Source organism: Aedes albopictus, chromosome 2 (assembly GCF_035046485.1).
Source record: "Aedes albopictus strain Foshan chromosome 2, AalbF5, whole genome shotgun sequence".
Classification (NCBI taxonomy): domain Eukaryota; kingdom Metazoa; phylum Arthropoda; class Insecta; order Diptera; family Culicidae; genus Aedes; species Aedes albopictus.
Genome location: NC_085137.1, coordinates 399,140,309 through 399,163,860, shown reverse-complemented (window position 1 = coordinate 399,163,860; position 23,552 = coordinate 399,140,309). Strand labels below are relative to the sequence as shown.

At 38.1% G+C, this 23,552-nt stretch overlaps 2 protein-coding genes across 2 annotated transcripts; one reads left to right on the top strand and one right to left on the bottom strand.

Moving 5' to 3' along the window:
• The first annotated feature begins 3,544 nt into the window (after window positions 1-3,544).
• Window positions 3,545-22,288, top strand: LOC109405174 (uncharacterized). Its single transcript, XM_062853269.1, has 11 exons — window positions 3,545-3,919; window positions 3,972-4,050; window positions 4,108-4,289; window positions 4,355-4,406; window positions 4,476-4,528; window positions 10,958-10,969; window positions 21,248-21,287; window positions 21,349-21,540; window positions 21,601-21,653; window positions 21,716-21,915; window positions 21,976-22,288. Exons 1-11 carry the CDS (start codon window positions 3,605-3,607, stop codon window positions 22,115-22,117), a joined length of 1,320 nt encoding a protein of 439 aa, XP_062709253.1. The 5' UTR covers window positions 3,545-3,604; the 3' UTR covers window positions 22,118-22,288.
• Window positions 22,120-23,081, bottom strand: LOC115269850 (mitochondrial thiamine pyrophosphate carrier-like). The gene has a single exon (XM_029878632.2). The coding sequence runs from the start codon at window positions 23,047-23,049 to the stop codon at window positions 22,120-22,122; it is 930 nt and encodes a 309-aa protein (XP_029734492.1). The 5' UTR covers window positions 23,050-23,081.
• Window positions 23,082-23,552: the final 471 nt, after the last annotated feature.

The window sequence follows — 23,552 nt, the reverse complement described above, 5'->3', positions numbered from 1 at the left end:
GGGAAGTAGTGCCGACACATGACGGGACGAACTTTTCAAAACTTGCGTTGCGTTGGGTAACGGAGTAATTCGTAGATTGCATACTAAAAGTTGTCATGTTGAAACTTTAATACTCCTATTCTAATTGCTTATGGAAAGGCATGCACGCATATGGTCTTCATTTCATCATCTTATGCAACATCTTATACGATGACTGGTTGTCTGGGAACAGCTTTCCAATTTTTTTTTCTTTTTTTTTATTATCTGTATTAACGAGATTTTTAGCCCTAGGCTAGTTCATCTCGAGACCAACGCTTTACTTCTCTTCCGAAGGAAGAACTCACATTTTGCGAGTTTGTCGGGAGTGAGATTCGATCCCAGGTCCTCGGTGTGATAGTCAAGCTTCTAACCATCACACCAGGTCCGCTCCACAGCTTTCCAATCAGAGGTTGAAGTAAAAAAGACATGAAAAACTTCCATTGCTGGCCACGCCCATCTTCTCCGTTACGAGGATAGGAAAGGATGTGATGATATGACTCCTACTTTAAAAATGGTCAGTGACTCACCGACGCCCCCATAGATGTCAAGGAGTTGAATATTTGGAGATAGGGGACTCACTATAAGCGAGTGATGCGACAAAATTCAGATTGTGTAAGTGTATTTTAGTAGATCATGTAGATGTGTTGGTGTGAGTGTACGTGTTTAGTATAACACCAACGTTGAGAGTGACGTAGCTGATTTTGTCACTCCATGGGCCTTTTTGCTTCCGGGATGGAGCACAGGTATTTTCACTGTGTTCTGGCTAACAAGCCTAGGCTTAAGCGCCATTGATCGCTCTCTGAAACGAAAAGAAACACAACGTTTTGCCTACCGTAATTGTCCTACCTGTTGCGTAATCTTTGTTACTAGGATGGGAAGGGATAGTAGGGAAGGGACGGTATCTATTTAAGGAGATGCCAGCGACTCATCGACGCCCTCGTAAATAGAAAGAAGTCGGGATTTTGGTTACGTAATGGTCTAGGATTCACAGGGGTGGACCGTTCTACTGTCTCCCAGACTGTCTATTCTCCGAAATCACGCTGAACCGCTACAACTACACACGGGTACGACGATGTGCACATTCAAATTGACGACGACGACGCGGCCGATCCGAATGAAAAAGCGGCACTTCCACTTTGCCTCCAAAAACACACTCTTTTCCTTTCCTGGAGTTTTGCCAAAAATCCACATAAACATCAAAAATTCTTTTAAATTTAGTCGATCTCGTAACAGATATATTTCAATGATCATAGAAACAAAAAATCTTGAAATATCAGAGAGTTTAATGATTCAGTGGGCATTCTGGGTTTGTATTTCAATACTTTTGATATCCCTCAATTATTTAAGAAATCGCCCCCTTTTTAGTATTTTCGCCCCCCCCCCCTTTTTTGTTTTTTTGATCAAATTTTGATCTTGATATTTATCGTATTTATAAATATTCCAAGATCAAAGTTTGATGCATTTTTTGTGTTTTGTAATTTATTTTGTTTCAATGTACTGCTAATTAACATTTTATTTCAGCAGAATTCAGGTAAATTTATCGTATGTTATAAATAATATTGTAAAAATATGTAACTGTGGCGAGCGTATCACTAATATGAAGCTTATTTGACGTACGTTGTAAATATTATTATATTTTGCAGATTATCAACCGAAGAATCTAGTGATTCAACCAAATGCCATCAAGACGACGAGGAAACCACGATGAATCGGGCAGACAACTGATTCGAAGAAGTCTAACAATGGTATGCCTGAACGTTGACCAAGCGTTTCCTTTGGAGTTTACCCTTCCACTAACAACACCCAAATTCCCGTGAAACCTAGGCCTGAGAGATCGTAGAGCTGTCTACATTTTTCGTATGTGTCCAAAACCAATCATCCTTTCCCATTCCTCAGCTGTCGCAAGGACGTGGCCAGGACAGTGCTCGACCATTGGAGGATTGCGTCAGTCTTGTCTAAGAGTCAGGGATTAGTCCCACATCTTTGTGCTTTGGTTCGGACGGGAAGGAGGCTATCCTCATAACAGCGGTATAGGACTGTACCACCTACGAATTTGTGCGACTCGCTTAATGCTAATGCTAATGCTAAATATCAATAACAATAATGCTTCTTTGAATTTGATCAAAAGATCAAAAGTTATATACTAACAAGCTATATTTTATTCGCTAGGGTAACGGTCGAATTTTGGACCGCTAGAGGACATAAGTTTGAATTTAAGTCAAAATCAAACAGTTCCATAGGGTGCTACACATAACGGTGAATGTTAGTATGATCGTAAAAGCCTCCACTGTCCGTTGAAAATACCAACAAAGTTGTTTCTGGGTGAAAATTTGATGAAAATAAATTAAAATAAACAACAATATGTTAAAATGCTTTCAGTGTGGAAATTGATCCAGTAGTTGAAGTTGAAAACAATAGCGACCCAAACTTATTAGGGGTACTCACTAAAGAGATTAAATTGCTGCGTAAGCCATGATTTTCTTCTTATTTGAAATGTTTCACGATTTTGCGAATGAAATAATTAAAGATTGCCTTGCCCTTGATGATCGCGACGTTTAATCAGTAGAATCAGTTTACGCTGTTAAGTGTATCCCCCTATTATTTTATATAAAAAAAGAAAAATGAAGTAAATCGGGTAAAACTGGTATTAAAATTAATTTTGGAATAGTTTGGTGTTTTTCAATTTTTATCATAAACTAGCTGTACCCGGCAAACTTTGTCTTGCCTACTGCGTTTTTTGACGTTTAAATTTTCTAGCAAGTCCCCGGTCAAAATGCATGGAAGATCGGTTTTCAATTTTTCCATGTTTTTGCCTCATAAACCTTTCTTGGGTGAAAGCTAACAGAACAAAACAAAGACGACCAAAATTGGACCTTCCCCGGCCCCAAAAATACCCACATACAAAATTTTATACCGATCGGTTCAGTAGTTTCCGAACCCATAGTGGTCAGACAGACAGACAGACAGAAATTCATTTTTATATATATAGAAGATAGATAGATATAGATCAATCCCAAAGAGACCCAAACTAATAGACTGAAAATCAATTGGAAATGAACAAAATTATGATAATGTTAGTAAAAGTTACATCTTATTACTCGAATATCCAACTTTGAGGTACTTGCGCCTCCTCCAAATATCAATAGGTATTTTTGGCTCAAACTTTGAGGTTTTTCAAATATGATTTGAACTTAGAAGAGCATGCGAATTACAATAAAATGTTCGATTAAAAAAAACGCCACACCTTACTGTGCGTTTCCATATTTCTAATCAACAATTCATACAAAAAAATGAAAAGCAATCAGATTAGAATCAAATTGAAAGTTAATAAGACATAAAATTGGAATCCAATCAAAGACGGCAGTACCAGCCGTCTTAATATGAGGTAGGTACACTGCTTTTTGTCTCGCGTCTATGCTCAATATGGTGCGCATGCTCTTTCCGAAATCTTATGCATGGTTATTTTTATCCATTGTGTACAGTTTTCCGGTTGCATCCATGTCTTAATACAAGTCACAGATAGATTGAGTTTTCACCAGGTAAAGTATCCCAATTAGTCCTGAGCTATCAACCCCTCGGAAGGACAATGGCTCGCAATGCTGTTCTGGCCCGGATGGAAACGATCTGCGTCGAGGTGATGGAAATGCCGGAGATTTTTCTCGCTGGCGACGACGAAGATGACGAGGAGGTGGATGATGATGCGCAAAGTGAAAATCTAGACGCCGACGAACCTGCCGATGACGACGAAGACATTCCAGCTGCCGATGAGGAAAACGCCGGTGATGAGAAGGGTGGCGATGAAAGTGAGCGGAAGGAAAAAGGTGGTTCGTCTGGAAAATCTGGCGGAAAGAGCAAACGTGATAAGGCGGATGCTGAACAGGAGAAGGGTGTTTCAGTGAAGGTTGGTTGATCCGTTCAAAGCGAGAATATCTATAATAAAGTGAGATCCTTAGGTAAACTGTGACGATAAGAAACAACAGCGCTATGCTAAGTGGATTTCACGGGCGTTGCGAGCAGCTGTTAATCCTATAGGTATTTTTTGGAAATCACAAATTCAAATGCAATAATCTTAAAATCAATGTTTAATAGTTTCCAGATTCAATCTCAATTTGAAAGTGAATCTCGAACTGAATGTGGCGAATAAAGCTAATGCTACTGCCAAAGCGGATTCACCAAAGAGCAACAGCACTGAATCGATGAGTCCAGTCGGCAAACCAAAGCCATCTCCTCGGCAGTTGCAGAGGCGAACCGATCTTGCGAGGATCAGAGAGGTATGTAAATTAGTCAAATATGTATTTTATATTGTATTTCAACATGTACTGCTTCAACTTTACAGTTGGAGAAGGAAAATCGACACCTTGAGAAAGTGTTTGAAAAAATTGTTGCAGGTAAGTTATTTTTTTTTTCAACAGAAACCAAGAAGTTTGAAAACTGACCATATAATATAACATTTGCAGCTTATACAGCTATGAAAACAAAGTTATCGGAGAAAACGCTCGAATTGGAAACGGTAGGTTCTGTAACGTTGTCCAATAGATTGCAATCCTTCGGCCCTGATTTTTTTTTCCAATATTTGCTATGATAAAAATGAGCATGAGCATAGATGACCGCACACAGTTCGTAGTTGCTACTCCGTGATTGAACAGAACAATCGAAATGCACAGCGAACCTGGGAGCTTGGGAGTAGCTTACCGTTTTCAATGTGCACCTTGGAGAATTCTTAATTTTATTAAGTCAATAACGAGCCGGCCACGTCCTTACTACGGTCATCGAGGAAGGGCAGGAATATTAGTATGACGTGCGTTGCTACTAGAGACCGAGATCACCTCTACTTCTCCACGACTGTTAAGGGAAGGATTTTTATTAATGGGAAGGAGGAAAATTCACATGCTCTGGATTCACTTTGGCAAGTGATGTGATGCTTGCAACCTCTATTCCGAATAGACTATTCGAATAAAAACACTTACCTTCATTTCGACTAATATATAACACATGTCGAATTGAAACCGTAGACGACCCAAATTAATTTGCATATATTTTTCCAATGGTGGTTTGTGGTTCTACACAGATTCTTCCCATGTGGCGCTTTGGCTTCGCATTCTCTCCGTGATTCTTGAGTCAAGTACGAGACACTGAAGACGACCTTACAGTTGAGGTCGAAATACGAATGCAAAAAGGATGTAAATTCTTAGTGGAATTAAAAGGAATAGTATTTAACCCTATTTTCTTTTTACTTCTTATTTTTGTGACTGTGAGTGGCTATTCTAACATGAGCGACTACTGGTACGCCAACGGTACAACTAGAATATATACTAGGGTAAAAGGGTATAATGCGCCCCACCGGGGAAAAACGCCCCCCTTCATTTTCTAGCGATTCAAGCGCTTTTCGCATGCGTGATCGATTAGAAATCTTGAATATTGAAGAATAATTACCATCAAGCTGATCCGTTAGTTAATTGGTACAGAAAAGCAACAAAAATATCAAAAAGTCTGAAATCGAGGCTTTTGGCGTAATATTTTACCTCTTGTAAACTGACATCATTGTAAACGAAGCTAGCTCTGTTCGCTTGTGTTATTTTGCAACTTTTATACAGTTAAACACTTGTTAAAAGACCCTCCTAGGATAAGCATGTAGTAGAATTATTCCCTGGGACTGTTTTATCACGGGGCTGGAGGTTTTCCTTTTGATGGGGCGTATTGCCCCGTTTGTTTTGATAAGGCAAATTTTGGAACGTTTTCGAAAAACGTTTCAAAGCTTCCATAGCCGCTCCTCTAAAGGCAAAGTTTGCATGCAACACTTCACTAACTTTAGGAACAACGATTTGCAGTGGACGTGGAATAGATGGAATAAGGCGCAAGTTTTAGATATATTGCCATTTCTGCTTAGGGGGGGCTTATTATACCTGTTTACCCTATAGCTACGGGTAATCGAGTTAATTTGACCAATGGGGCAATTTGAGCACCATTGAAAAATCACCTAATATCTAATATTTTTTAGCAAATCCACCTTACATCTCTAATACTGGCCTGATATTAGAGCGATTGAAACATTAGAACAAACGCTTCACAAAATTTCAAATTGTTGACCAAAGGCCAAGGACTCTATAGATTTTATTTTTATCATAAGAAACTCAAATAACTGTCTATTGGCAAGATATATGTGATATGTTGTGATTATTCTGAGAAAGACTGTAATTATTTGTCCAGTTATTAACCAAAATTCAAATTTTGCCTCCAAAACATTTGTTTTGTGCAATTGCAGAAATCCTGAAGAGAATGTTCGACTGAATTCTAGAAAAACTCCAAAACTCAATCAATTTCAGAGTAAAAAGTTAAATTAAGTCAAATAAAAGCATTTTTTTTCTAAATTTAAAAGTATTTTTGGAATTCTGGAGTTTGATTTTACTTGGACAACTGGGACTTACTCAAATCGGAGAACACCAAAAGTTTAAAAACATTTTAGAGGAAATCTAGCTTGAATATAAGACAGATTATTTTGAAGAGTTCCAGCACCAATTTTTTGAGTTGAGAGATTTGCTCTCTGAAATAAGGATGAATGAATGGCGAACTCCTGATTAAATCCTAGATTCCTTGAGAAAATTTCAGAAGAAATTCGTGGAGGAATTGGTCAAAAATTAATCCGGGTTTTTGCTGAAGATTTCCAAGAAATTTAATGGAAAATTCCATTGTAAATTATGTCAGAAATTATTATAATTATGGAATCTCTCCAAAATTTCTTCACCATTTTTCATTAAAATTTCCTCATTGATTTCAGAGTCTTGTGAATAGCCGCATTTTAACAAGTTTTTGTTAAGTGGTCATTCTTTATGGTGATCTATCAGCAAGTTCTCCAGAAATTGCAGCAGGAATCCACTAGAAATTCTCTTTGGATTTCACAAAAACGGCACAACCATTGCACTACAAATTCCACTAGAATTTTCTTGAAATTTCCAGCTATAAATTCTTCTTTAGTTTCACTATTAACTCTGGCACACATAATCTAGGAACTAATGTCGTGAAAAGCATTTTTATTTTACATATTCAGGTTTTACACTGTAACACATAGGGTACGGGCACTGGTTTTGGATAGTCTACGCCAGTTTTGGTCATATTCTCAACCTCGATTTCTATTTTGGCCAATCACGTATATTTCTTATGGGAGTGGCCTAATTAGAAGCAGCCTGGCCAAAATAGACATTAGGGTGGATCAACGTTGTATGGAAAAAAAAATATCAGATTCAATTAGATCAGTGTTTTCTAGATGCTCTTTGAGGTCCCAAACAAATGTCTAAAATTTGGGCATTGGTGTAGCCTACATTTTGCGCATCGCGATTGAAGTTTGTATGGAATTTTACATGGGTTTTTCGAATAAGTGTGATCAGTTTTGTACCTTCTAATTCCACCCTCTATAACAGGTACAAAAGGTGCAAAACTGATTACACTCTTTCGAAGAGGATATTCTGCTTAGAGGGATCGCAAAGTTTATACAAGATACTTTTTTGTATATATCTTGAAGGTTACTCAAAATAACCGCTAATGTAAAAGTGTAGCCCAGGCTAATTTGAAAAACTTTGTAGAAGACCGCAAAGCGATCCGATGCATGTGGAAAAAGATATAATCTTAGGAATTCTTACCAAAAATTGACAATTTATTATTTATGTTATTCCTTTACTGTTAAATGTAAAGAACATGCGACATTGACATGGGAAATTTCTTGTTTGAATCGCTCAAGAAACAGTTTTTTTTATTCGATCGCAGTACGCAGTTGCGAAGAAATGACATTTCAAATGGAAATCAGCGTAGAAAAATTCTACCAGGAATCAGTCAAGAAGTTTCTTGAGAGATTCCTTTTGAACACCAAACTGCGCTTTAAGCACAATCAGATAATCAGTAGGTTATAACTTTTGTCACAAGACTCGGATCGCTTTGGGGGTTTCTACAAAATTTATCAGGACATCTTATTATTTTATAAACAAAATGCAAAAAAGTAAGTTTACCCATACAAAATCCCATTTCGATGCGCAAACTGTAAGCATAACTGATCGCACTCAAATTTTGTACAGGCACTCAGGACCCGAAATGAAATCAAAAAAACCTTGATCTAAAAAAACGATTTCTATGACCCACACTAATAGACATATGGGAGTTGATTTTGTTTTGTTTAAAAGGTGAAACATCAAGAAAACCCATTGGAATTTTGCATACAAACTTTAGAGGCACAAATCTGACGTTCGAAGCATCGAACCAGGTCGCACTTCATTATCCTGGCTTTGCTCACTTGCAAAAAGAGGCAGGTTTTCCAAATCGACCGCATTTGTTTACGAATTTTTAAGATTTGTGCTCTTGAAAACGTGAGTAGGGATCCAAGTCGGCCATTGTGGCAGCCATATTGGTACTCTCTGAAGTTTCTCCTTAAGCAAATGCATTATATGGTTTTTACAGTTTTAATCAACCTACTATTTAGGATCTAACAGTAAAAAATAATTTTATAATAATTTTAGATCGCAACAGGTTGCATAACGAACTAGGGCCAAAAAACCTGACTAGCCAAAACATTACTTACTGACATTACTCACAGATTTCAACTTTAACGATTATGTACTGCTATAACCTGTAGTCCACTTCGTTCTCATTTCGTCCACTTTTCAATCTACCGTACTCCGAAAACTCTTCTTAACCCGTAAACACCCGGGACGATCTACTTTTGGCAGAAATGCAATATCTTCAACATTTTATCCCCGGAGTTTTTCAATAGTCAAGGGGAATAGTTGTGCTGAGAAACGCATGGTACCTCCCCTCCTTTTGCTGGTAGCCGAAAATACGTGACTTTTTTTGTATTTTTTATGAATTCTACATGTTTTTGCTCAAATTTCATCGTTTTGCTAATCCTCAATAGTTTTCACTGATCCTTGACATGCAATGTATTACTACCCATCATAGTCTGTTGAAGTTTTGATCCCAGAACTATTCTAAGGCCTCCAAAGTATTCTGAAGTTCGCGTCAAAAATCCTACATTCTGAACCAAATTTGATACACGATGAATCATCACAGAACATAGTCTACGCTACTCAGAAAGCCTCAAAGCACTTCTAGAATAGTCATGGTACATAAATTGGGTGATCTAGGTCATCTAAACTACCCTGGAATTCATTTTCTTGATATCTACAACATCTACCATCATTTGTGTTCACTATGTTCAAGAAATTTAGTCACGTTGATGTCCATTTAGACCTCGCGATGTTACGAGCAATTCATTATTGTGGTAGTTATACATTTCGTGAAAAACAAATGGCCTCCAAGACACTTTGAAGTTTGGGTTACGATATCTACATCCTGTATCATGCTTAAATTGTAAAAACATATTCGTGGAATGTAGTCTATACTGCTGATGGAGCCTCATTGCACAACTATAATGCTTTTGGTACATTCATGGGATATTCCAGGCTTCCAAACTATTCTGGAACTAGAACCTTCAAGGTCTACAGGCTCTACTCTTGTTTCTGTTCACTCTATCGGCATAATTATTTAACAATTGTGTCTGTTGCACCTCATAATATTACGAGTATCTATATGTGTTGCTATTTGGGTGTCCACTGGCATACAAATAGACCCAATGTGTTTTGAAGTATGCTGACGTGAATCGCATATCAGTCCCATCTTTGCTGGATTTCCTATGCAAATGGGACAGATATGCGATTCACGGCAGTATGGGTCTCAATATCTGCCAATAATTTCTGGAAGAATTCATCCTGGAATTTTTCAAAACAAAAAACCTTGATAATTTATCCAAGAGTTCCTCCAAGAATCTATGAATTTTTCCAAGAAGCTCTCAAGAAATTTCTCCACAAATTTCTCAAAGAGTTTCTCCAGAAACCTGCAGAAATTTTTCCAAAAATTATTCCAGAGATTCATACGAGATTACTTTCAGGCATTTCTTCCGAAATTCCTCCAGAAATTCGTGAAGATTTTTCTCAAGGAATTCCAACAGAAATTACTTCAGGAAATCCTCCAAGAGCTTCTTCAGGAATTCACCGAAGAATTCTTCCAGGAATTCCTCAATAGATTTTTCAGGATTTTTTTTCAAAAATTCCTCCAGAAATTCTTCCATGAAAACCCCCAGTATCCTTCAGGAAACTTTTAGTAATTCCTCAAGAAAGTACTCCTGGGATTACTGTAAGAAAATTCCTTCAGGGATTTCCTCTAAAATTTCTCCGAAAATTGTTAAAGAATTACGCCAAAAATTCCTTACGGGATTCCTCCAGGAACTCTTTCAAGAGTTCCTTAATGAATTCTTCTTGGAATTCCACCAGAAAGTCCTCAACGAATTCCTCAAGGAATTTTTCCAAGAATTGATCCAGGAATTCTTCCAAGACATATGCCTAGAACTTTTCCAAAAATCCCTCCAGGAGTTTCTCCAAAAAATCCTATACTACCTTCCCCAAGAATTTCTCCAGGGATCTTTCTAAGACTTCTGAGAAGAACCCCTTCAGGAATTTCGCCAGGAATATCTCCAAAGTTTGTTTTTCATGAAATTCCTTCAAGAATTCATCCAAAAATCTTTCAGAAATTCCTTCATAAACACCTGCAAGATTCTTTAGGAAACCTCTGGAAATTCTGCAAGAAAATAATCCCGGGACAACCTTAGGGATTCCTCCAAGAATTCCTTCAGGTAATTCTCCAGGAACTGCTCCAAAACTTCTTCCCAGAATTCCTCCAAGAATTTCTCCAGAAAATACTCATAGAATTCTGTTAAGAATTCCTCTATGAATCCCATCAGGAATTTCTCCGAGAATTTCTCCAAAAAATGCTCCATCATTTTTTTTTCAACAATTTCTTCAGTTATTCCTCCAAAACTTCTGCTAAGAATTCGTAGAATTCCTGGAGGAATTATTAGAGTACTTGCTGGACGAATTTCTGTAATTCAAAATAAATATAAGAGCATCTATCTACAGTTACTATCTATTACTACTACTGTAGTCCTATGTTAGAGCATGTCAAAGTTGGCCATTTTGTATGGAAATCGTCTTTTACCACGGCATAAATATCACAAGGCAGGCTAGTAACCTATGTAAACATCATTTTTGGATGTAAACATGTGACGTCGTTCTTATCGTTTTACGTTGATCAAATTGGTGAGGAGTACTAGATCATTGAGGAAAGGCCTATGAACGATTTGAACTACGTTATCAAAAAACTGTCAGATTTCCGGAAGGTATCACTTTCTAAATATTGTACACCGTAATCTTTTACTGCTATTTAATGAACATAACTGTACCACTACATATCAAGGAGTTTTCAGTATTTTTTTTGCAAATTTTACTGATTCATGTCAGAGTTACAGTCGTATTTATGTGTCCCGAACCCGATCAGTGAATCAAAATTCAACAATCGCGCAACAATAATGACAATGTCGCAACCTTTATTTGTTGCGACAATCCACCCAATGTGACATATGTTTGTCCTTCTTCTTCTTCTTTTTTCTGGCCAACTAGCACCGTTCGGCGCCAGTTGTGTTTTACGTCGCACTATGGGCCAGAAATCAAAATTTCGCGACAAAAGTCAAAAAAGTTGTTTTTCTAAAATCAATCAATTTTTATATTTGTATGATTGTTCGGGCTATGTTTGATTATATACCAACTGATTTTTTCGATTTGTAACAAAATTGTATCGTTTTTTCTATGGAGAAACTTCTTATGAGCGAAAATTCTCGAATTTAACCAATATTAAGAAAAATGTGATTTGGGGTGAAAAATGTGATTAAAAAATAAAACGCATACATTTCCTAAAAGTAAATTTAGTATATTTTGCACATTTGATACACAAATTGCGATGTTTTTAAGTTTAAAAATAAATTTTACAATATTTACTCAAATTTTACGGTTTATTTGCCAATGTGTTTAAAAAGTAGGAGTATTTGACCGTATTCGACATGCAATCGGTCTAGGATGCTAGTTTAGACTCTTCTTTTTCGAATGCAACCGGACTTTTTTGCGGGAATTTGCGGGAAGCCAAGTTAGAGTGATTTTAGTGCTTGCTTAAATTTTACAATATTCCACGCTGTGCTTCAATAATCATCCACTTTTGCCATTACGACGCTATGACTTTATTACTTGCGAAACAATATACGAAGCAACAAACAACTTTCATTCGGGAAGGTTTTGTTTCAATTATAAATGTGATTATAAGCTTTTAAATCAAGACCACAGACTTACTCAATGTGCAAAGTTTCGGTCGGTATATCAATCAAAATTAGAATTTTAAATAAACTCAACGTACATATATATGTACAGATGGATACATTATAAGTGAACAGGAACAAATTTACAGCTCAAGTGAGATTTCAACTCACGATCCTTATATGCTACACAAGTGCTTTACCGACTTGGCTACCGAGCCTATCAATGACACGACATTTTAGACATATTAAGGAAAATCAAATCTTTTCCCTAATCGCAAATATATCCATCCCACTTATACATATGATCGAAGAGCGAACACAATTTATTGTTCAAATACCGTCTCCAAGTCAATAGGCCGAGTGTCGTTGGGCTGATTGCCGCTTGGCCGAACGCCATTTGGCCGAACGTCATTTGGCTGAATGCCGTTTGGCTGAAGAAGAAACGATCGTGCCACTGTTCACCACGTCAGTATAGCTCAAAATAATCCCCTTTGATTAAAAGGAGGAAAAATCTCTGATAAAATATTGACAGTTTTAACGCCAACAAATCCCTGAATTGTAAAATAAGAAAGAATAGTCAATGATTGAAGGAAGGAAGAAGGAAAAAATAATGATGATCAAATTGGCAGCTAGAATGTGAAAAGTGGTCTCTGAATTATTTTGAACATTATTCGGTCAAGTGGTATTCTGCCAAATTCCGGACATCTGAAACACCTGAGCAGCGAATTTTTTCACCAAAAACTATACATACATGACATATATACATAAATTGAGATTATTAAAAATCATAATTGACCACACGAATTTATGTACCGAAATTTTGCACTTTGAATAAGTGTGTGATATTGATTTAAACGTCTACAATCACAGTTACCTAAAACGAAATATTCCAGAACAATAGTAGTATGTTGCTATGTGTATTGTTTCGCAAGCTATAAAAAGATTGCGTCGCAATGGCAAAAGTCTATCTACGAGTGGATGGTTATTAAAGCACAGCGTAAAACATTGTAAAATTAACGCATGCGCTTAAATCATTCTATCTTGGTTTCCCGCAAATTCCCGCAAAAAAGTCCGGTTGCATCCGAAAAAGAAGAGTCTCAACTAGCTTCCTAGATCGGTTGCATGTCGAATACGGTCGAATACTTCTACTTTTTCAATAAATTGGCAAATAAACTGTACAATTTGAGTAAACATTGTGAAATTGAAATTTAAACTTAAAGAGAATTTTCGCTTATAAGAAGTTTCTCCATACAAAAATCGATACAATTTTGTTACAAATCAAAAAAATCAGCCGGTATACAATCAAACACAGCCCAAACAATCATACATATATGAAAATTGATTGACCTTAAAAAAAAACAACTTTTTTGAATTTTGTCGCGAAATTTTGATTTCTGGCCCATAGTGGACTGGGGTGAGAGGCAACCACGCTTACCACTACACCACCGATGCCGACCATATGTTTGTCCCAACTTGAAAATAATACGATAAACATCGTACACCACGAGTTTAGAGATTTATAAGCCTTGCATTGTGATTTTCGAGCGGTAACTTCGAGTCGGTAAACACTGCAACGCCACTAAACGTGTATCGTCAAAAAGTTTCGAATTTGGGTTGATAATAATTGATTATTCACAAGTTGAAAAGTGCCCAACAAATTCTGCTTCCGTTTTGTCTGTAGCAAAAAAATTCGAGATCATGTCATTATCTGTTACCAGTAGGGATAAAGAGTAATCGTCACGCCTTCTTTGTTGCTTCCCGAATAAAAATTTACATTAACCTGACGTTAAATTTCGATGTATACATCAACATCAAGGTTTGATGTACTTCTGATGTTGAACATTAGAAAACATTACGATTCAGATGTGTTTATGCAAGGTAACATAATGTATACATCAGGAAATCAAACGTTTTTCTGATGTCAAGCAAATAATCCGAAACATCAAAATCTGACGTTTTCAAATGTTTTTTGATGTGCAAAAAACATAAAACTCTAACGATTTTCTTTTGTATGTTGATGTAAAATAACAATAGATTTGGACGTTTTCAGATGTTTCATGATGTGCAAAAACATTAGATTCAAACGTTTTGTTATGTATGTAGATGTGAAAAACATTAGAATTATACGTTATATTGATGCAAATTGAGACATCGGTTTTAGATGTTTTCAGATGTTTCATGGTGTGCAAATACATTAGATTCAAACGTATTTTTGATGTATGTTGATGTAAAAAACATCAGATTCAGACGTTTCCTGATGTATATTGACGTCAATTCTGACATTTGTTTTAGTCGTTTTTAGATGTTTTATGATGTGTAAATACATTAGATTCAAACGTATTTCTGATGTATGTTGATGTAAAAAACATCAGATTCAGACGTTTCCTGATGTATGTTGACGTAAATTCAGACATTAATTTAAAATGTTTTTAAATGTTTTATGATGTGCAAATAGATTAGATTCAAACGTGTTTCTGATGTATGTTGATGAAAAAACATTAGATTCAGACGTTTTCTTACGTTCTTTGATTACATAACCATTTGATACCAAGATGGATACTCATATTTGCAAAAAACAAACGTGTTCTAATGTTCTAGATTGCATACCACAGTTATATGTATTGCGATTGATAGATATTGATAGATTGAAGTCATATTCTTAAATACTCGTTTTCTTTTCGATTGTCCGTCTCTAGGTCCGTCTAGAATGTCTTAGTAATGCATACATTTTGATCATAGCAGTAGCTCCCGTGCCCCATCAGTCAGTTAACTGACCTCAGCTTACCTAACATCATATGTGGCAACTCTTTAAGCGACATATTGGAACTAGTGCCGAGAACGCGAAGAGTCGTTAGACCACTGATGTAGGCGCCAAATCATGGGTGACGAATTTTACGGCGTGCTTGATCAAATTTGTAGCATTTTACACAATCTATTGGACAACAAAAGAAATTCGAATAGTTAATAACAACTTCTCATCAATACAATGGTTAGTTTTGGACACCTATGAAAGATGTACATATATGCTTATAGCTTTACGATCGCTCAGGCCAAGGTGTCTCGGGAATTTGGGTATTGTTAGTGGGAAGGTAGATTCCAAAGGATACGTTTGGTGAACGTTGAGGCGCACAAAATATTATTTGGTTGTGTTGAAACAGCTGCCTGCATAATTCATCTGATCTGTTTCTTCATATTGACCGCTGCAGAACTGGGTGGCCGAAAATCTGGAAAGGAAAACTGTATCAACATATTTCTTTGAATAAGCTATTCGTGATACGCTTGCAATGGTTATACACCTTACCATAGTTCCTGTATTATACAATAAACCTACCTGAATCCTCCCGAAAGAATATGTTCATTATCAGCAAACACTAAACACACCAACAGACAAACCGAAAAAAAATCACTACATCAAATCTTGATTCTGGATTGTTCCTACAGGAGCCTCACTACATTTGTTAGGAAAATAGCATGATCAAATTTTAATGTGGTAGTCCTTGCGCCGTAACGCACTATTCCACAAGACTGAATGAAAATTAACACTAGACAAGGGACACACGGAGCATGTACCAGTGGATACGGAGAAGAAACTATTCTCAAGAATATTCCCGGAGCGGCAATCGAACCCTCACCGCATGGTGCGATTAGAAGCTTGGTGACCCTAACCGCACGGCTACGAGGCTCCACATTTGTTGTTTGTCTGTATTAACGAGATTTTTAACCCTAGGCTAGTTCATCTCGGGACCACGCATAACCACATAATGTGAGTATGTGGGGAATGGGATTCGATCCCAGGTCCTCGGCGTGATAGTCTTGTGTTCATACCACCACACCAGGTTCGCTCCACATAAATTAATTTTAATTTAATTAATTTTAAAATTTCGATTTAGGGAAATTTTTCCATGGATTCCTTTAAAGGACCCAATGAAGGCAGATTTAAAGTGGAAATGAGCAATTATAGAATCAAATTAAAATTATACTGGTATAATCGCATTTCAGTCGCATATTTGAGTCGTTTCAGATAATCTTTTTGGTGAAAACCGGGTAGAAAAAATCGATGGGGAACTGGTATTTCCCTTTCAAACTTTCAAAATTACACTAAAGGAATTCCCGGAGAAATCCCTGGATGAATTCCTCAAAGTATACCTGGAGAAACTCCTGGATGAATTCTGGGAGGAATCGCTAGAGGAAATGCTAGAGGAATTTCTGAAAGAATCCTTGGAAGAACTTCTGGAGAAATCCCTGAAGCAATTCCTGGAAAAATCTTTAGAGAGAATCCTGGACGAATGCCTGGAGGAACTTCTGGACAAATTCCTGGAGAAATTCTCGGATGAATTCTTGGAGCAATCTCTGGAAGAACTCATTAAGGAATCCCTGGAGGAATTCGTGGAGAAATCTCCTGAAGAAGTGTGGAAGGAATCCCTGGAGAAAATTCTGAAATAATCGCTTGAGAAATTTCAGGATGATTTCCTGGAAGAATCTTTAGAAGAATTCCTGGATGAATCTTCGAAGGATTTCCTGGAGGAATCCCTTGGGAAATCTCTGGAGAAATCCCTGAAGTAATTCCCTTGAGTTTCTTGAGGAATTTCTGAAGGAATTACTGGAGAACACCTCGAGAGAATTCCTGGAGAAATCCCTGGGGGAATCCTTGGAGAAATTCCTGGAGGAATCCATAAAGCAGCTCCTGGATGAATTCTTAAGGGAATTTCTGGAGGAATCCCTGCATCAATTCCTGGAGGAACATCTGGAAGAATTCCTGGAGGAATGCCTGGAGGAATCCCAGAAAAATTCTAGAAGGTATTGGTAGAGAAAATCCTGGAAGAATTTCTTAAGGAATCCCTGACGGATTTCCTGAATAAATTCCTGGACTCCTGGAAGAACTCCTGGAGGAATTCGTGGAAGAGTCTCTGAAGCAATTCCTGGAGAAATAGCTGGAGGAATTTTTGAAGGAATCGCTGAAAGAATTCTTTGAGGAACATCTGCAAGATTTCCTGGAAGAATGTCTGGATAAATGCCTGAAAGAATGCCCAGGAGAATTCCTGGTGGAATTCTCGGAGGAATCCCCGAAATATTTCCTGAAAAAATCTTTGGAGGAGTTCCTAGGGGAAGTCCAAAAGAAATTCCTGATGAATTCCTTTAGTAATCTCTGGAAAAATCCATGGAGGAATGCTTTGAAGAATTCCAGGATAAATTCTTGTAGAAATTCCTAGGGGAATTCCTGGTGGAATTTTTGGAGGAATTCCTGAAGTAATTTCTGGACGAATCTCAGGCGAAATTCCTGGAAAAATGTCAGGAAGAATTCCTCGAGGAATGCCTGGAGAAAGTTCCTGATATAATTTCTGTAGGAACTCCTGGAGGATATACTAGAAGAATGTTAAATAGCTATTCCTGAAGAAATCATATATGGCATTCTTGGAGATATCCAGAAGGAATCCTTAGAAGAGTTCGTGGAGGAATTCTTAGAGGAATAGGGGGAGGCGAGGCAGTATGGACACCCCAAGGTTTTTGCCAGCTTTATCTGGCAAGATGTCATAAAAGTTTAAATTTTTTATACATGTGTCCTTTTTAAGTCTATTTAGCAGCTATTGCACACGAGCATAAACGAAAAAAAATTATCGACATCAAAAAATGTTTTGAAAAATGTTACTATTTCATGACCGATTTAGAACATACGGGGCAGAATGGACACCCCCATGGGGCAGTATGGACACCATGAGACTTTTACAAATTTCGTACATTATTTACACCTGTAAAGTTATTTCATTACAAAACAACTACTATGGATGAATAATACGCCAAAGTAGTTCATTTTTGTTCAGTTAATTTAAATTCAGACTGTTTTGGATAAAGCTTTGTTTTTGTCGGCATGTACAGCCGTGCCTTGAACAACTATTTTCCACTGTTGTCGTTTTTTTGACCAATTTGTTTCACCCTATGTCTACTATCCACTTATCCGCGAGCGGTAATGGCGGCGGTGGGCATAACCAACCGGTTTGGACTTTGACGTTTCTTGGGGGAAAGTCAAAACAGTTTCATTCTCCTTCATTCTCCTGCAACCCAGAGCAATCTCTGAAAAAAAAATCCTGGAGGAAACACTTAAGAGATCTCCGGAGGAATTCTTGGAGGAATCCCATGAAGAATTCCTGAAGTTTTTCGGTATATCCTAGGCTATATTTCTATAGAATCGATTATGTGGTTTAAGAAAAAAAATAGTGCCCCTAACGAGAAAAATGCAAAAAACGATGTTTTCCCATATAAACTCCCATACAAACTTCAAACGAGTTTAGCACCGCCCAAATGATGACGGATTTAGCTGAAAATTTGACCAGAGCATCGTGGCGTCATCTAGATCGAAATAAGAAGGGGGCCCATCGAACTTTTTGACATGTGGTATTTCCCATACAAACTTGAGCCACCCTGAGTCCCCTTAATAAAATACTTCACGAAGTATAATTAATCAATCGTTGATTGATAAAAAGAAGGCAATCCCACACGAAAATACCCTAAAGTTTTCGCCACGTAAAAAACTGAATAACTAAAATTACGTAAATTACTGAACGAAATTTGCATAATAGCATGCACAGATTTCAATTCCGCGGTCAATCCGCGCGAGAGCCAAATTCTTTAGGCAATTCCGCGCTAAATCCGCAAACTCCGTGAACGTAGTTGTAACAACCCTTCAACAATAATAATTAATAATAACCCAAATTTCAGCACATTACGTTGGAACATTTACAGTCATCAGTCATCCGATTGATCTGTACATTTTGTTCTTTCAAATTTTACCCCACTTCAGAGCAAATGCTGACTAAGGCACGACCTGAGACGGCACGACTAAAAATCGTAACCAGACCGGAGAACCACACCATATACTTACCTGATCACGGGCCACCAAGGAACATCGTTGTCCAAACTCCGATGTACTAAACGAAGCCAACTGCAATAAACAGAGTAGCTCCTCCGCTCCGGCTGGCCATGTCTCACTTGTAGAGGGTTTACAAGAAGCGATTTGCCGGCGGAGCTGAATCGGAGGGATCCCAAATCTGCTGTTGGTGTACTCTTCGTCCATGCATACTGTGGCAGGAATGGATTTCTCTGGAAGTAAAAGAAACATACTTACAAATTATTTGGCACGGTAATTCATCTAGCAGTGCTAGACTAGCACATCGGGTTTAGAATCACCCAGCAAGTGGTGGTGCAAACGACCGGATCACAAATGGTCGGGGGCAAACCAAACGCGACAAAGAAAGTTTTTCCCGTCAAACCTACCATCACACTTTGAAGAACCTGCTCTGCGATCCACTCGCGCACACGGCTGGTGATATCCGGTAAGCTTCCAGCGGCACTCCCAGCACTGCCCAAATTCTGCAAAGTGACGTAAGCGACATTGATACATAGTTTTGGCCCATTTTTTGGCTATTATGTATAAAACTCTTGCTCATCCTCTAAGTTTCTTTCCATGGATGATAGATTACGACTAGATCTTGCATTCTAATACAACAGGCATACCACAGTGTTATTTTTACACCAGATATTACATATAATATACCAACAAATATCGACATTTTGAATGGCGCTTACGTCACTTTGCAGAATTACGGCAGAGCAGTGTTTCACCCGCGGACCGAAATATTTTCGATTAAAATTCGACGCGCAAACATCACGAGTCCACGAGTGTTTTCACTTGTTTTTTTTTTCATATAAAATGGCCGTGGCAAACTGCACGGATAATCACAGCCACACATTTTCAGTTAAATTACATGGCATTCAAAAATGAGTGACATTCACATGTGAATATTTATGCAAATTATAAAATAGCCGAAAATAGCTCACAATTTCGTGGAATTTTTATATGTTCGGTTTACTAAACAAGATAACAAGAAATTATTGCAAAATACATGCTTATGGTGCACGAGCTGATCGTGAATTTGTGTATTACTGGAACGAGGAGTCCCACGGACTTTGGACAATTTTGTGTAGGTACCATGCATTCCTATGTTATGAATTTTATACGTGTGGGGAAAGTCATCTGTCATTGCACAAATACACGTGTTTACCTGTGTTTACTCGTTTGACTTTTGAGCGATGCTGTGTTATTTAGGCGGCGACGGAAACAAGTTTATTTTCTTTAAACACGGCACCTCTCAAATGTCAAATTAGAGGATTGATGCATTGGTCTATTCCCTGGTGACAGTCATCATGTGATATTTGATTTTGATGTATTTAACATTACTTTCATCTGTCGTTAGATGTATGCTGATGTTTCAAGCTTTCAACTGAGGAACACTTGACATCAATATGAAGTTTAATTCTAATGTAACGTTTTATTCTGGTGACGTCACATGTTTTCTGATGTTTCAAGTGAGCAACACTCGACATAAAAATGATGTTTGATTCTAATGTAACAATACATTCATCTGTCGTTAGATGTATTCTGATGTTTCAAGCGAGCAACAGTTGAAATCGTTATGACATTTGATTTTGATGTAACATTTGAAGATTTTGTCTTTGGATGTGATATGATGCTAAATTCAACATCACATTGAAGTTTGACTTCAATGTTACAGGTAAATCTTATGTATTACGGTGTACTTGGATGTTTCATTGAAGTCTGAGTACATTAGGACAACAATAATATACATTAAATTTTAAGGTTTTATAGATGTATGCTGATGTTTTCTACATTACAATTTCTATTCGGGTTGTTTTGTGCCTCTTTTGTCTGACAATTCTCTTCACTGGTCCCGATTATTTAAGAGACGTGGACACCATCGTTAGCCAGAGGCTGTACAGACTGAATGAAACTTTACACTAGACAAGGGACACACAGAGCTTGCACCAGTAGATACAGAGAAGAAATTATTTTCACGAAAATTTTCATCGCCCGGAGTGGGGATGAAGGCTCGATCCCATAGCATGGTGCGATTAGAAGCTTGGTGACCCTTGCGGATATAAGCTTTATTGTATATGTACTGCAAAAACCTTTGGATATTTGTCTTTACATCAACTAAATATTATTATTTTTCATTCTATTGCAAGGATCAAATCAAGGCACAAAACGCAGAAACCAGGATGCAGCAACTTATGGATGGTTAGTTGATAATCAATTTATTCACATTTATGTACCCTCATATTTTAAACAACCCTTTCAGAGCGAGAAAAATTAAAAGGAAAATCAGAAGATCTCGAATCGAAACAAATTCTGCTGGTGAAAGAGAAAACTCAACTTTCAAACCAAGTTTCGGAATTGCAGCGTGAATTGGAGACCCTGAAGAAAGATAATCTTAATAAATGCAATGAATTCAAGCAATTGGAATCGAAACTACAAGATTTGCAAGAAAGTCGTAAGTGAAGTCACTAAATTTTTGACACCCTTATCTTATCTAGGCTACATTTTGTTACAGATAAAATTTCGTTTGAAAAAGAGCTGAACAGATTTAACAATCTTGTTAGTGAAGTACGATAATCTGCTAATAATGTGATTCTTTACACCCTTGATAACTACAAAAATCATTACAGAAACAAAGCATTATTGATTCTTACGAAGATCAGCTGCACAAGCTTAAGTCAAACATACAGGAATTGATTGCTAGCAAGACATCCTCTGAAACGAAATTCCAGCAATCAGTCCAAGAGCATATTCGATCCAAAAATCAGTTAGAGCTCAGATGTTTAGAACTGATGCAGCAAAACCGAGAACTGAACGCTTTGGTGAGGAGGTAATTATTTTCTTGAAATGCGACTATTTTGGAACATCATGATTACCTAATTTGTTTCAGAGGAGTTCAATCACTGGAAAACACAACGATACAAGAACCGCATTCATCCTCAACACGTGGTGACCTTACGTGTCCGATTTGTGGTACGCCTTTTAAATCTCTCGGAGACCTACAAATTCACACGGAAAACTGCGGGGTTTGATGTCAGAAGTGTTTATTCAACGTATTCAGCAGCTTATCGTAAAAGGTAAAAAATATGGCTGACGTAATGGAGGCCTTCAGCAGCGAAGAACTCAAACCCTTGTAGAGCCCTAGGAATCCCTCCTTGCGGACGACCCTATACATACACTGGAGCAAGTGCTTGCACACGAAATGCTTCCCGTACGTTTTCCTTCCCTTCGAAAAGCCTTGAATTTGCAACCTTCGCTTGATCAAATCCAGCGGGTAAACGATCAACTTGGTGCACAATCCGGACAGAGCACCGCAAACCATCAGTTCCGTTGAACCGAGCAATACTTCTTGGGGTACTTCTTCGATCCGTTTGATCACGTCTCCGAACAGGTTGTAGAACATGAATTGGCCGCCTGTGAGTGGAGCCGTTTGCATGATGGCTGGTCCGACGCCCCGATAGAGACCGCGCCAACCCTCATACCGGTAGATGCTGGCCACCGCGTGAAATGCGTTCCTGTAGCCTCCGTTTGGATCTTGCGATACCAGTCGCGTCTTGATCACATCCAACGGCATAATCGTGAATGTGGAAAACGATCCACTAAAAGCACCGCACACGAAGTTCCTTGCACGATCGCGTCCTTCAAAAACCGTCATTTTCCGGAGAACCCTGTTGAACCGCTCGTAGAACGTGAACTGCGCCACTCCTTGAGTCATCGATAGGACCTGCGACGCATTGTGGCCCTTCCAAAAAGCGAGAATTCCCTCCTCTTGGTACACGGTCCGGATGGTTTGGGGTATCGTACGATACTTGGATGTGGACGATCGCGAATGGATCGGCTCCACCTGCAGTTGCAGACGTATTTTGATCACATCGAACGGTTGACACAGCGTGCGCGTTGCGCAGCCCGTTGCGCCCCCTGCCAGACCCGAGTATCTGACAACCTCTTCCTTGGGGCGATCCATCGGCTACTAGGATTCGAAAATTGCAGCTAGACCAAGAGCTGAATACATGTTCAATTTTTCACGTGGTTCTTCTGGTTCTTCACAGTCTTACAAATATAAGCTATTCTATCGAGTTTTTTCTGAGGCAGAGAACAGTGGCATGATCACATAAGTAGGGTCTGGGACAACTTGGGCAGGGGGACCTATTTTGGGCACTTTTCCCCACGAATTCCTCTAGGGATTCATCCAGAAATTCATCCAGGGTTGTCTCCAGGAATCCTTCCAGGAAGTCCTACGGGAAATCCTCCACGGATTCCTTCAGAAAAACCTCTAGGAATTGCTGCCAGAACTCCTCCAAGGTTTTCTCCATGTATTCTTCCTGGAATTCCTCCAGTTTTCTCCAAAAAATCAAAAAAAATCCCATAATTCTTCCAGGGATTCCTCCAGGAATTTCACAGATTTATTCTAAAATTCCTCCACGGATTCCTCGTGTAATTCCTTCAATAATTTCTTCAGCAATCCTT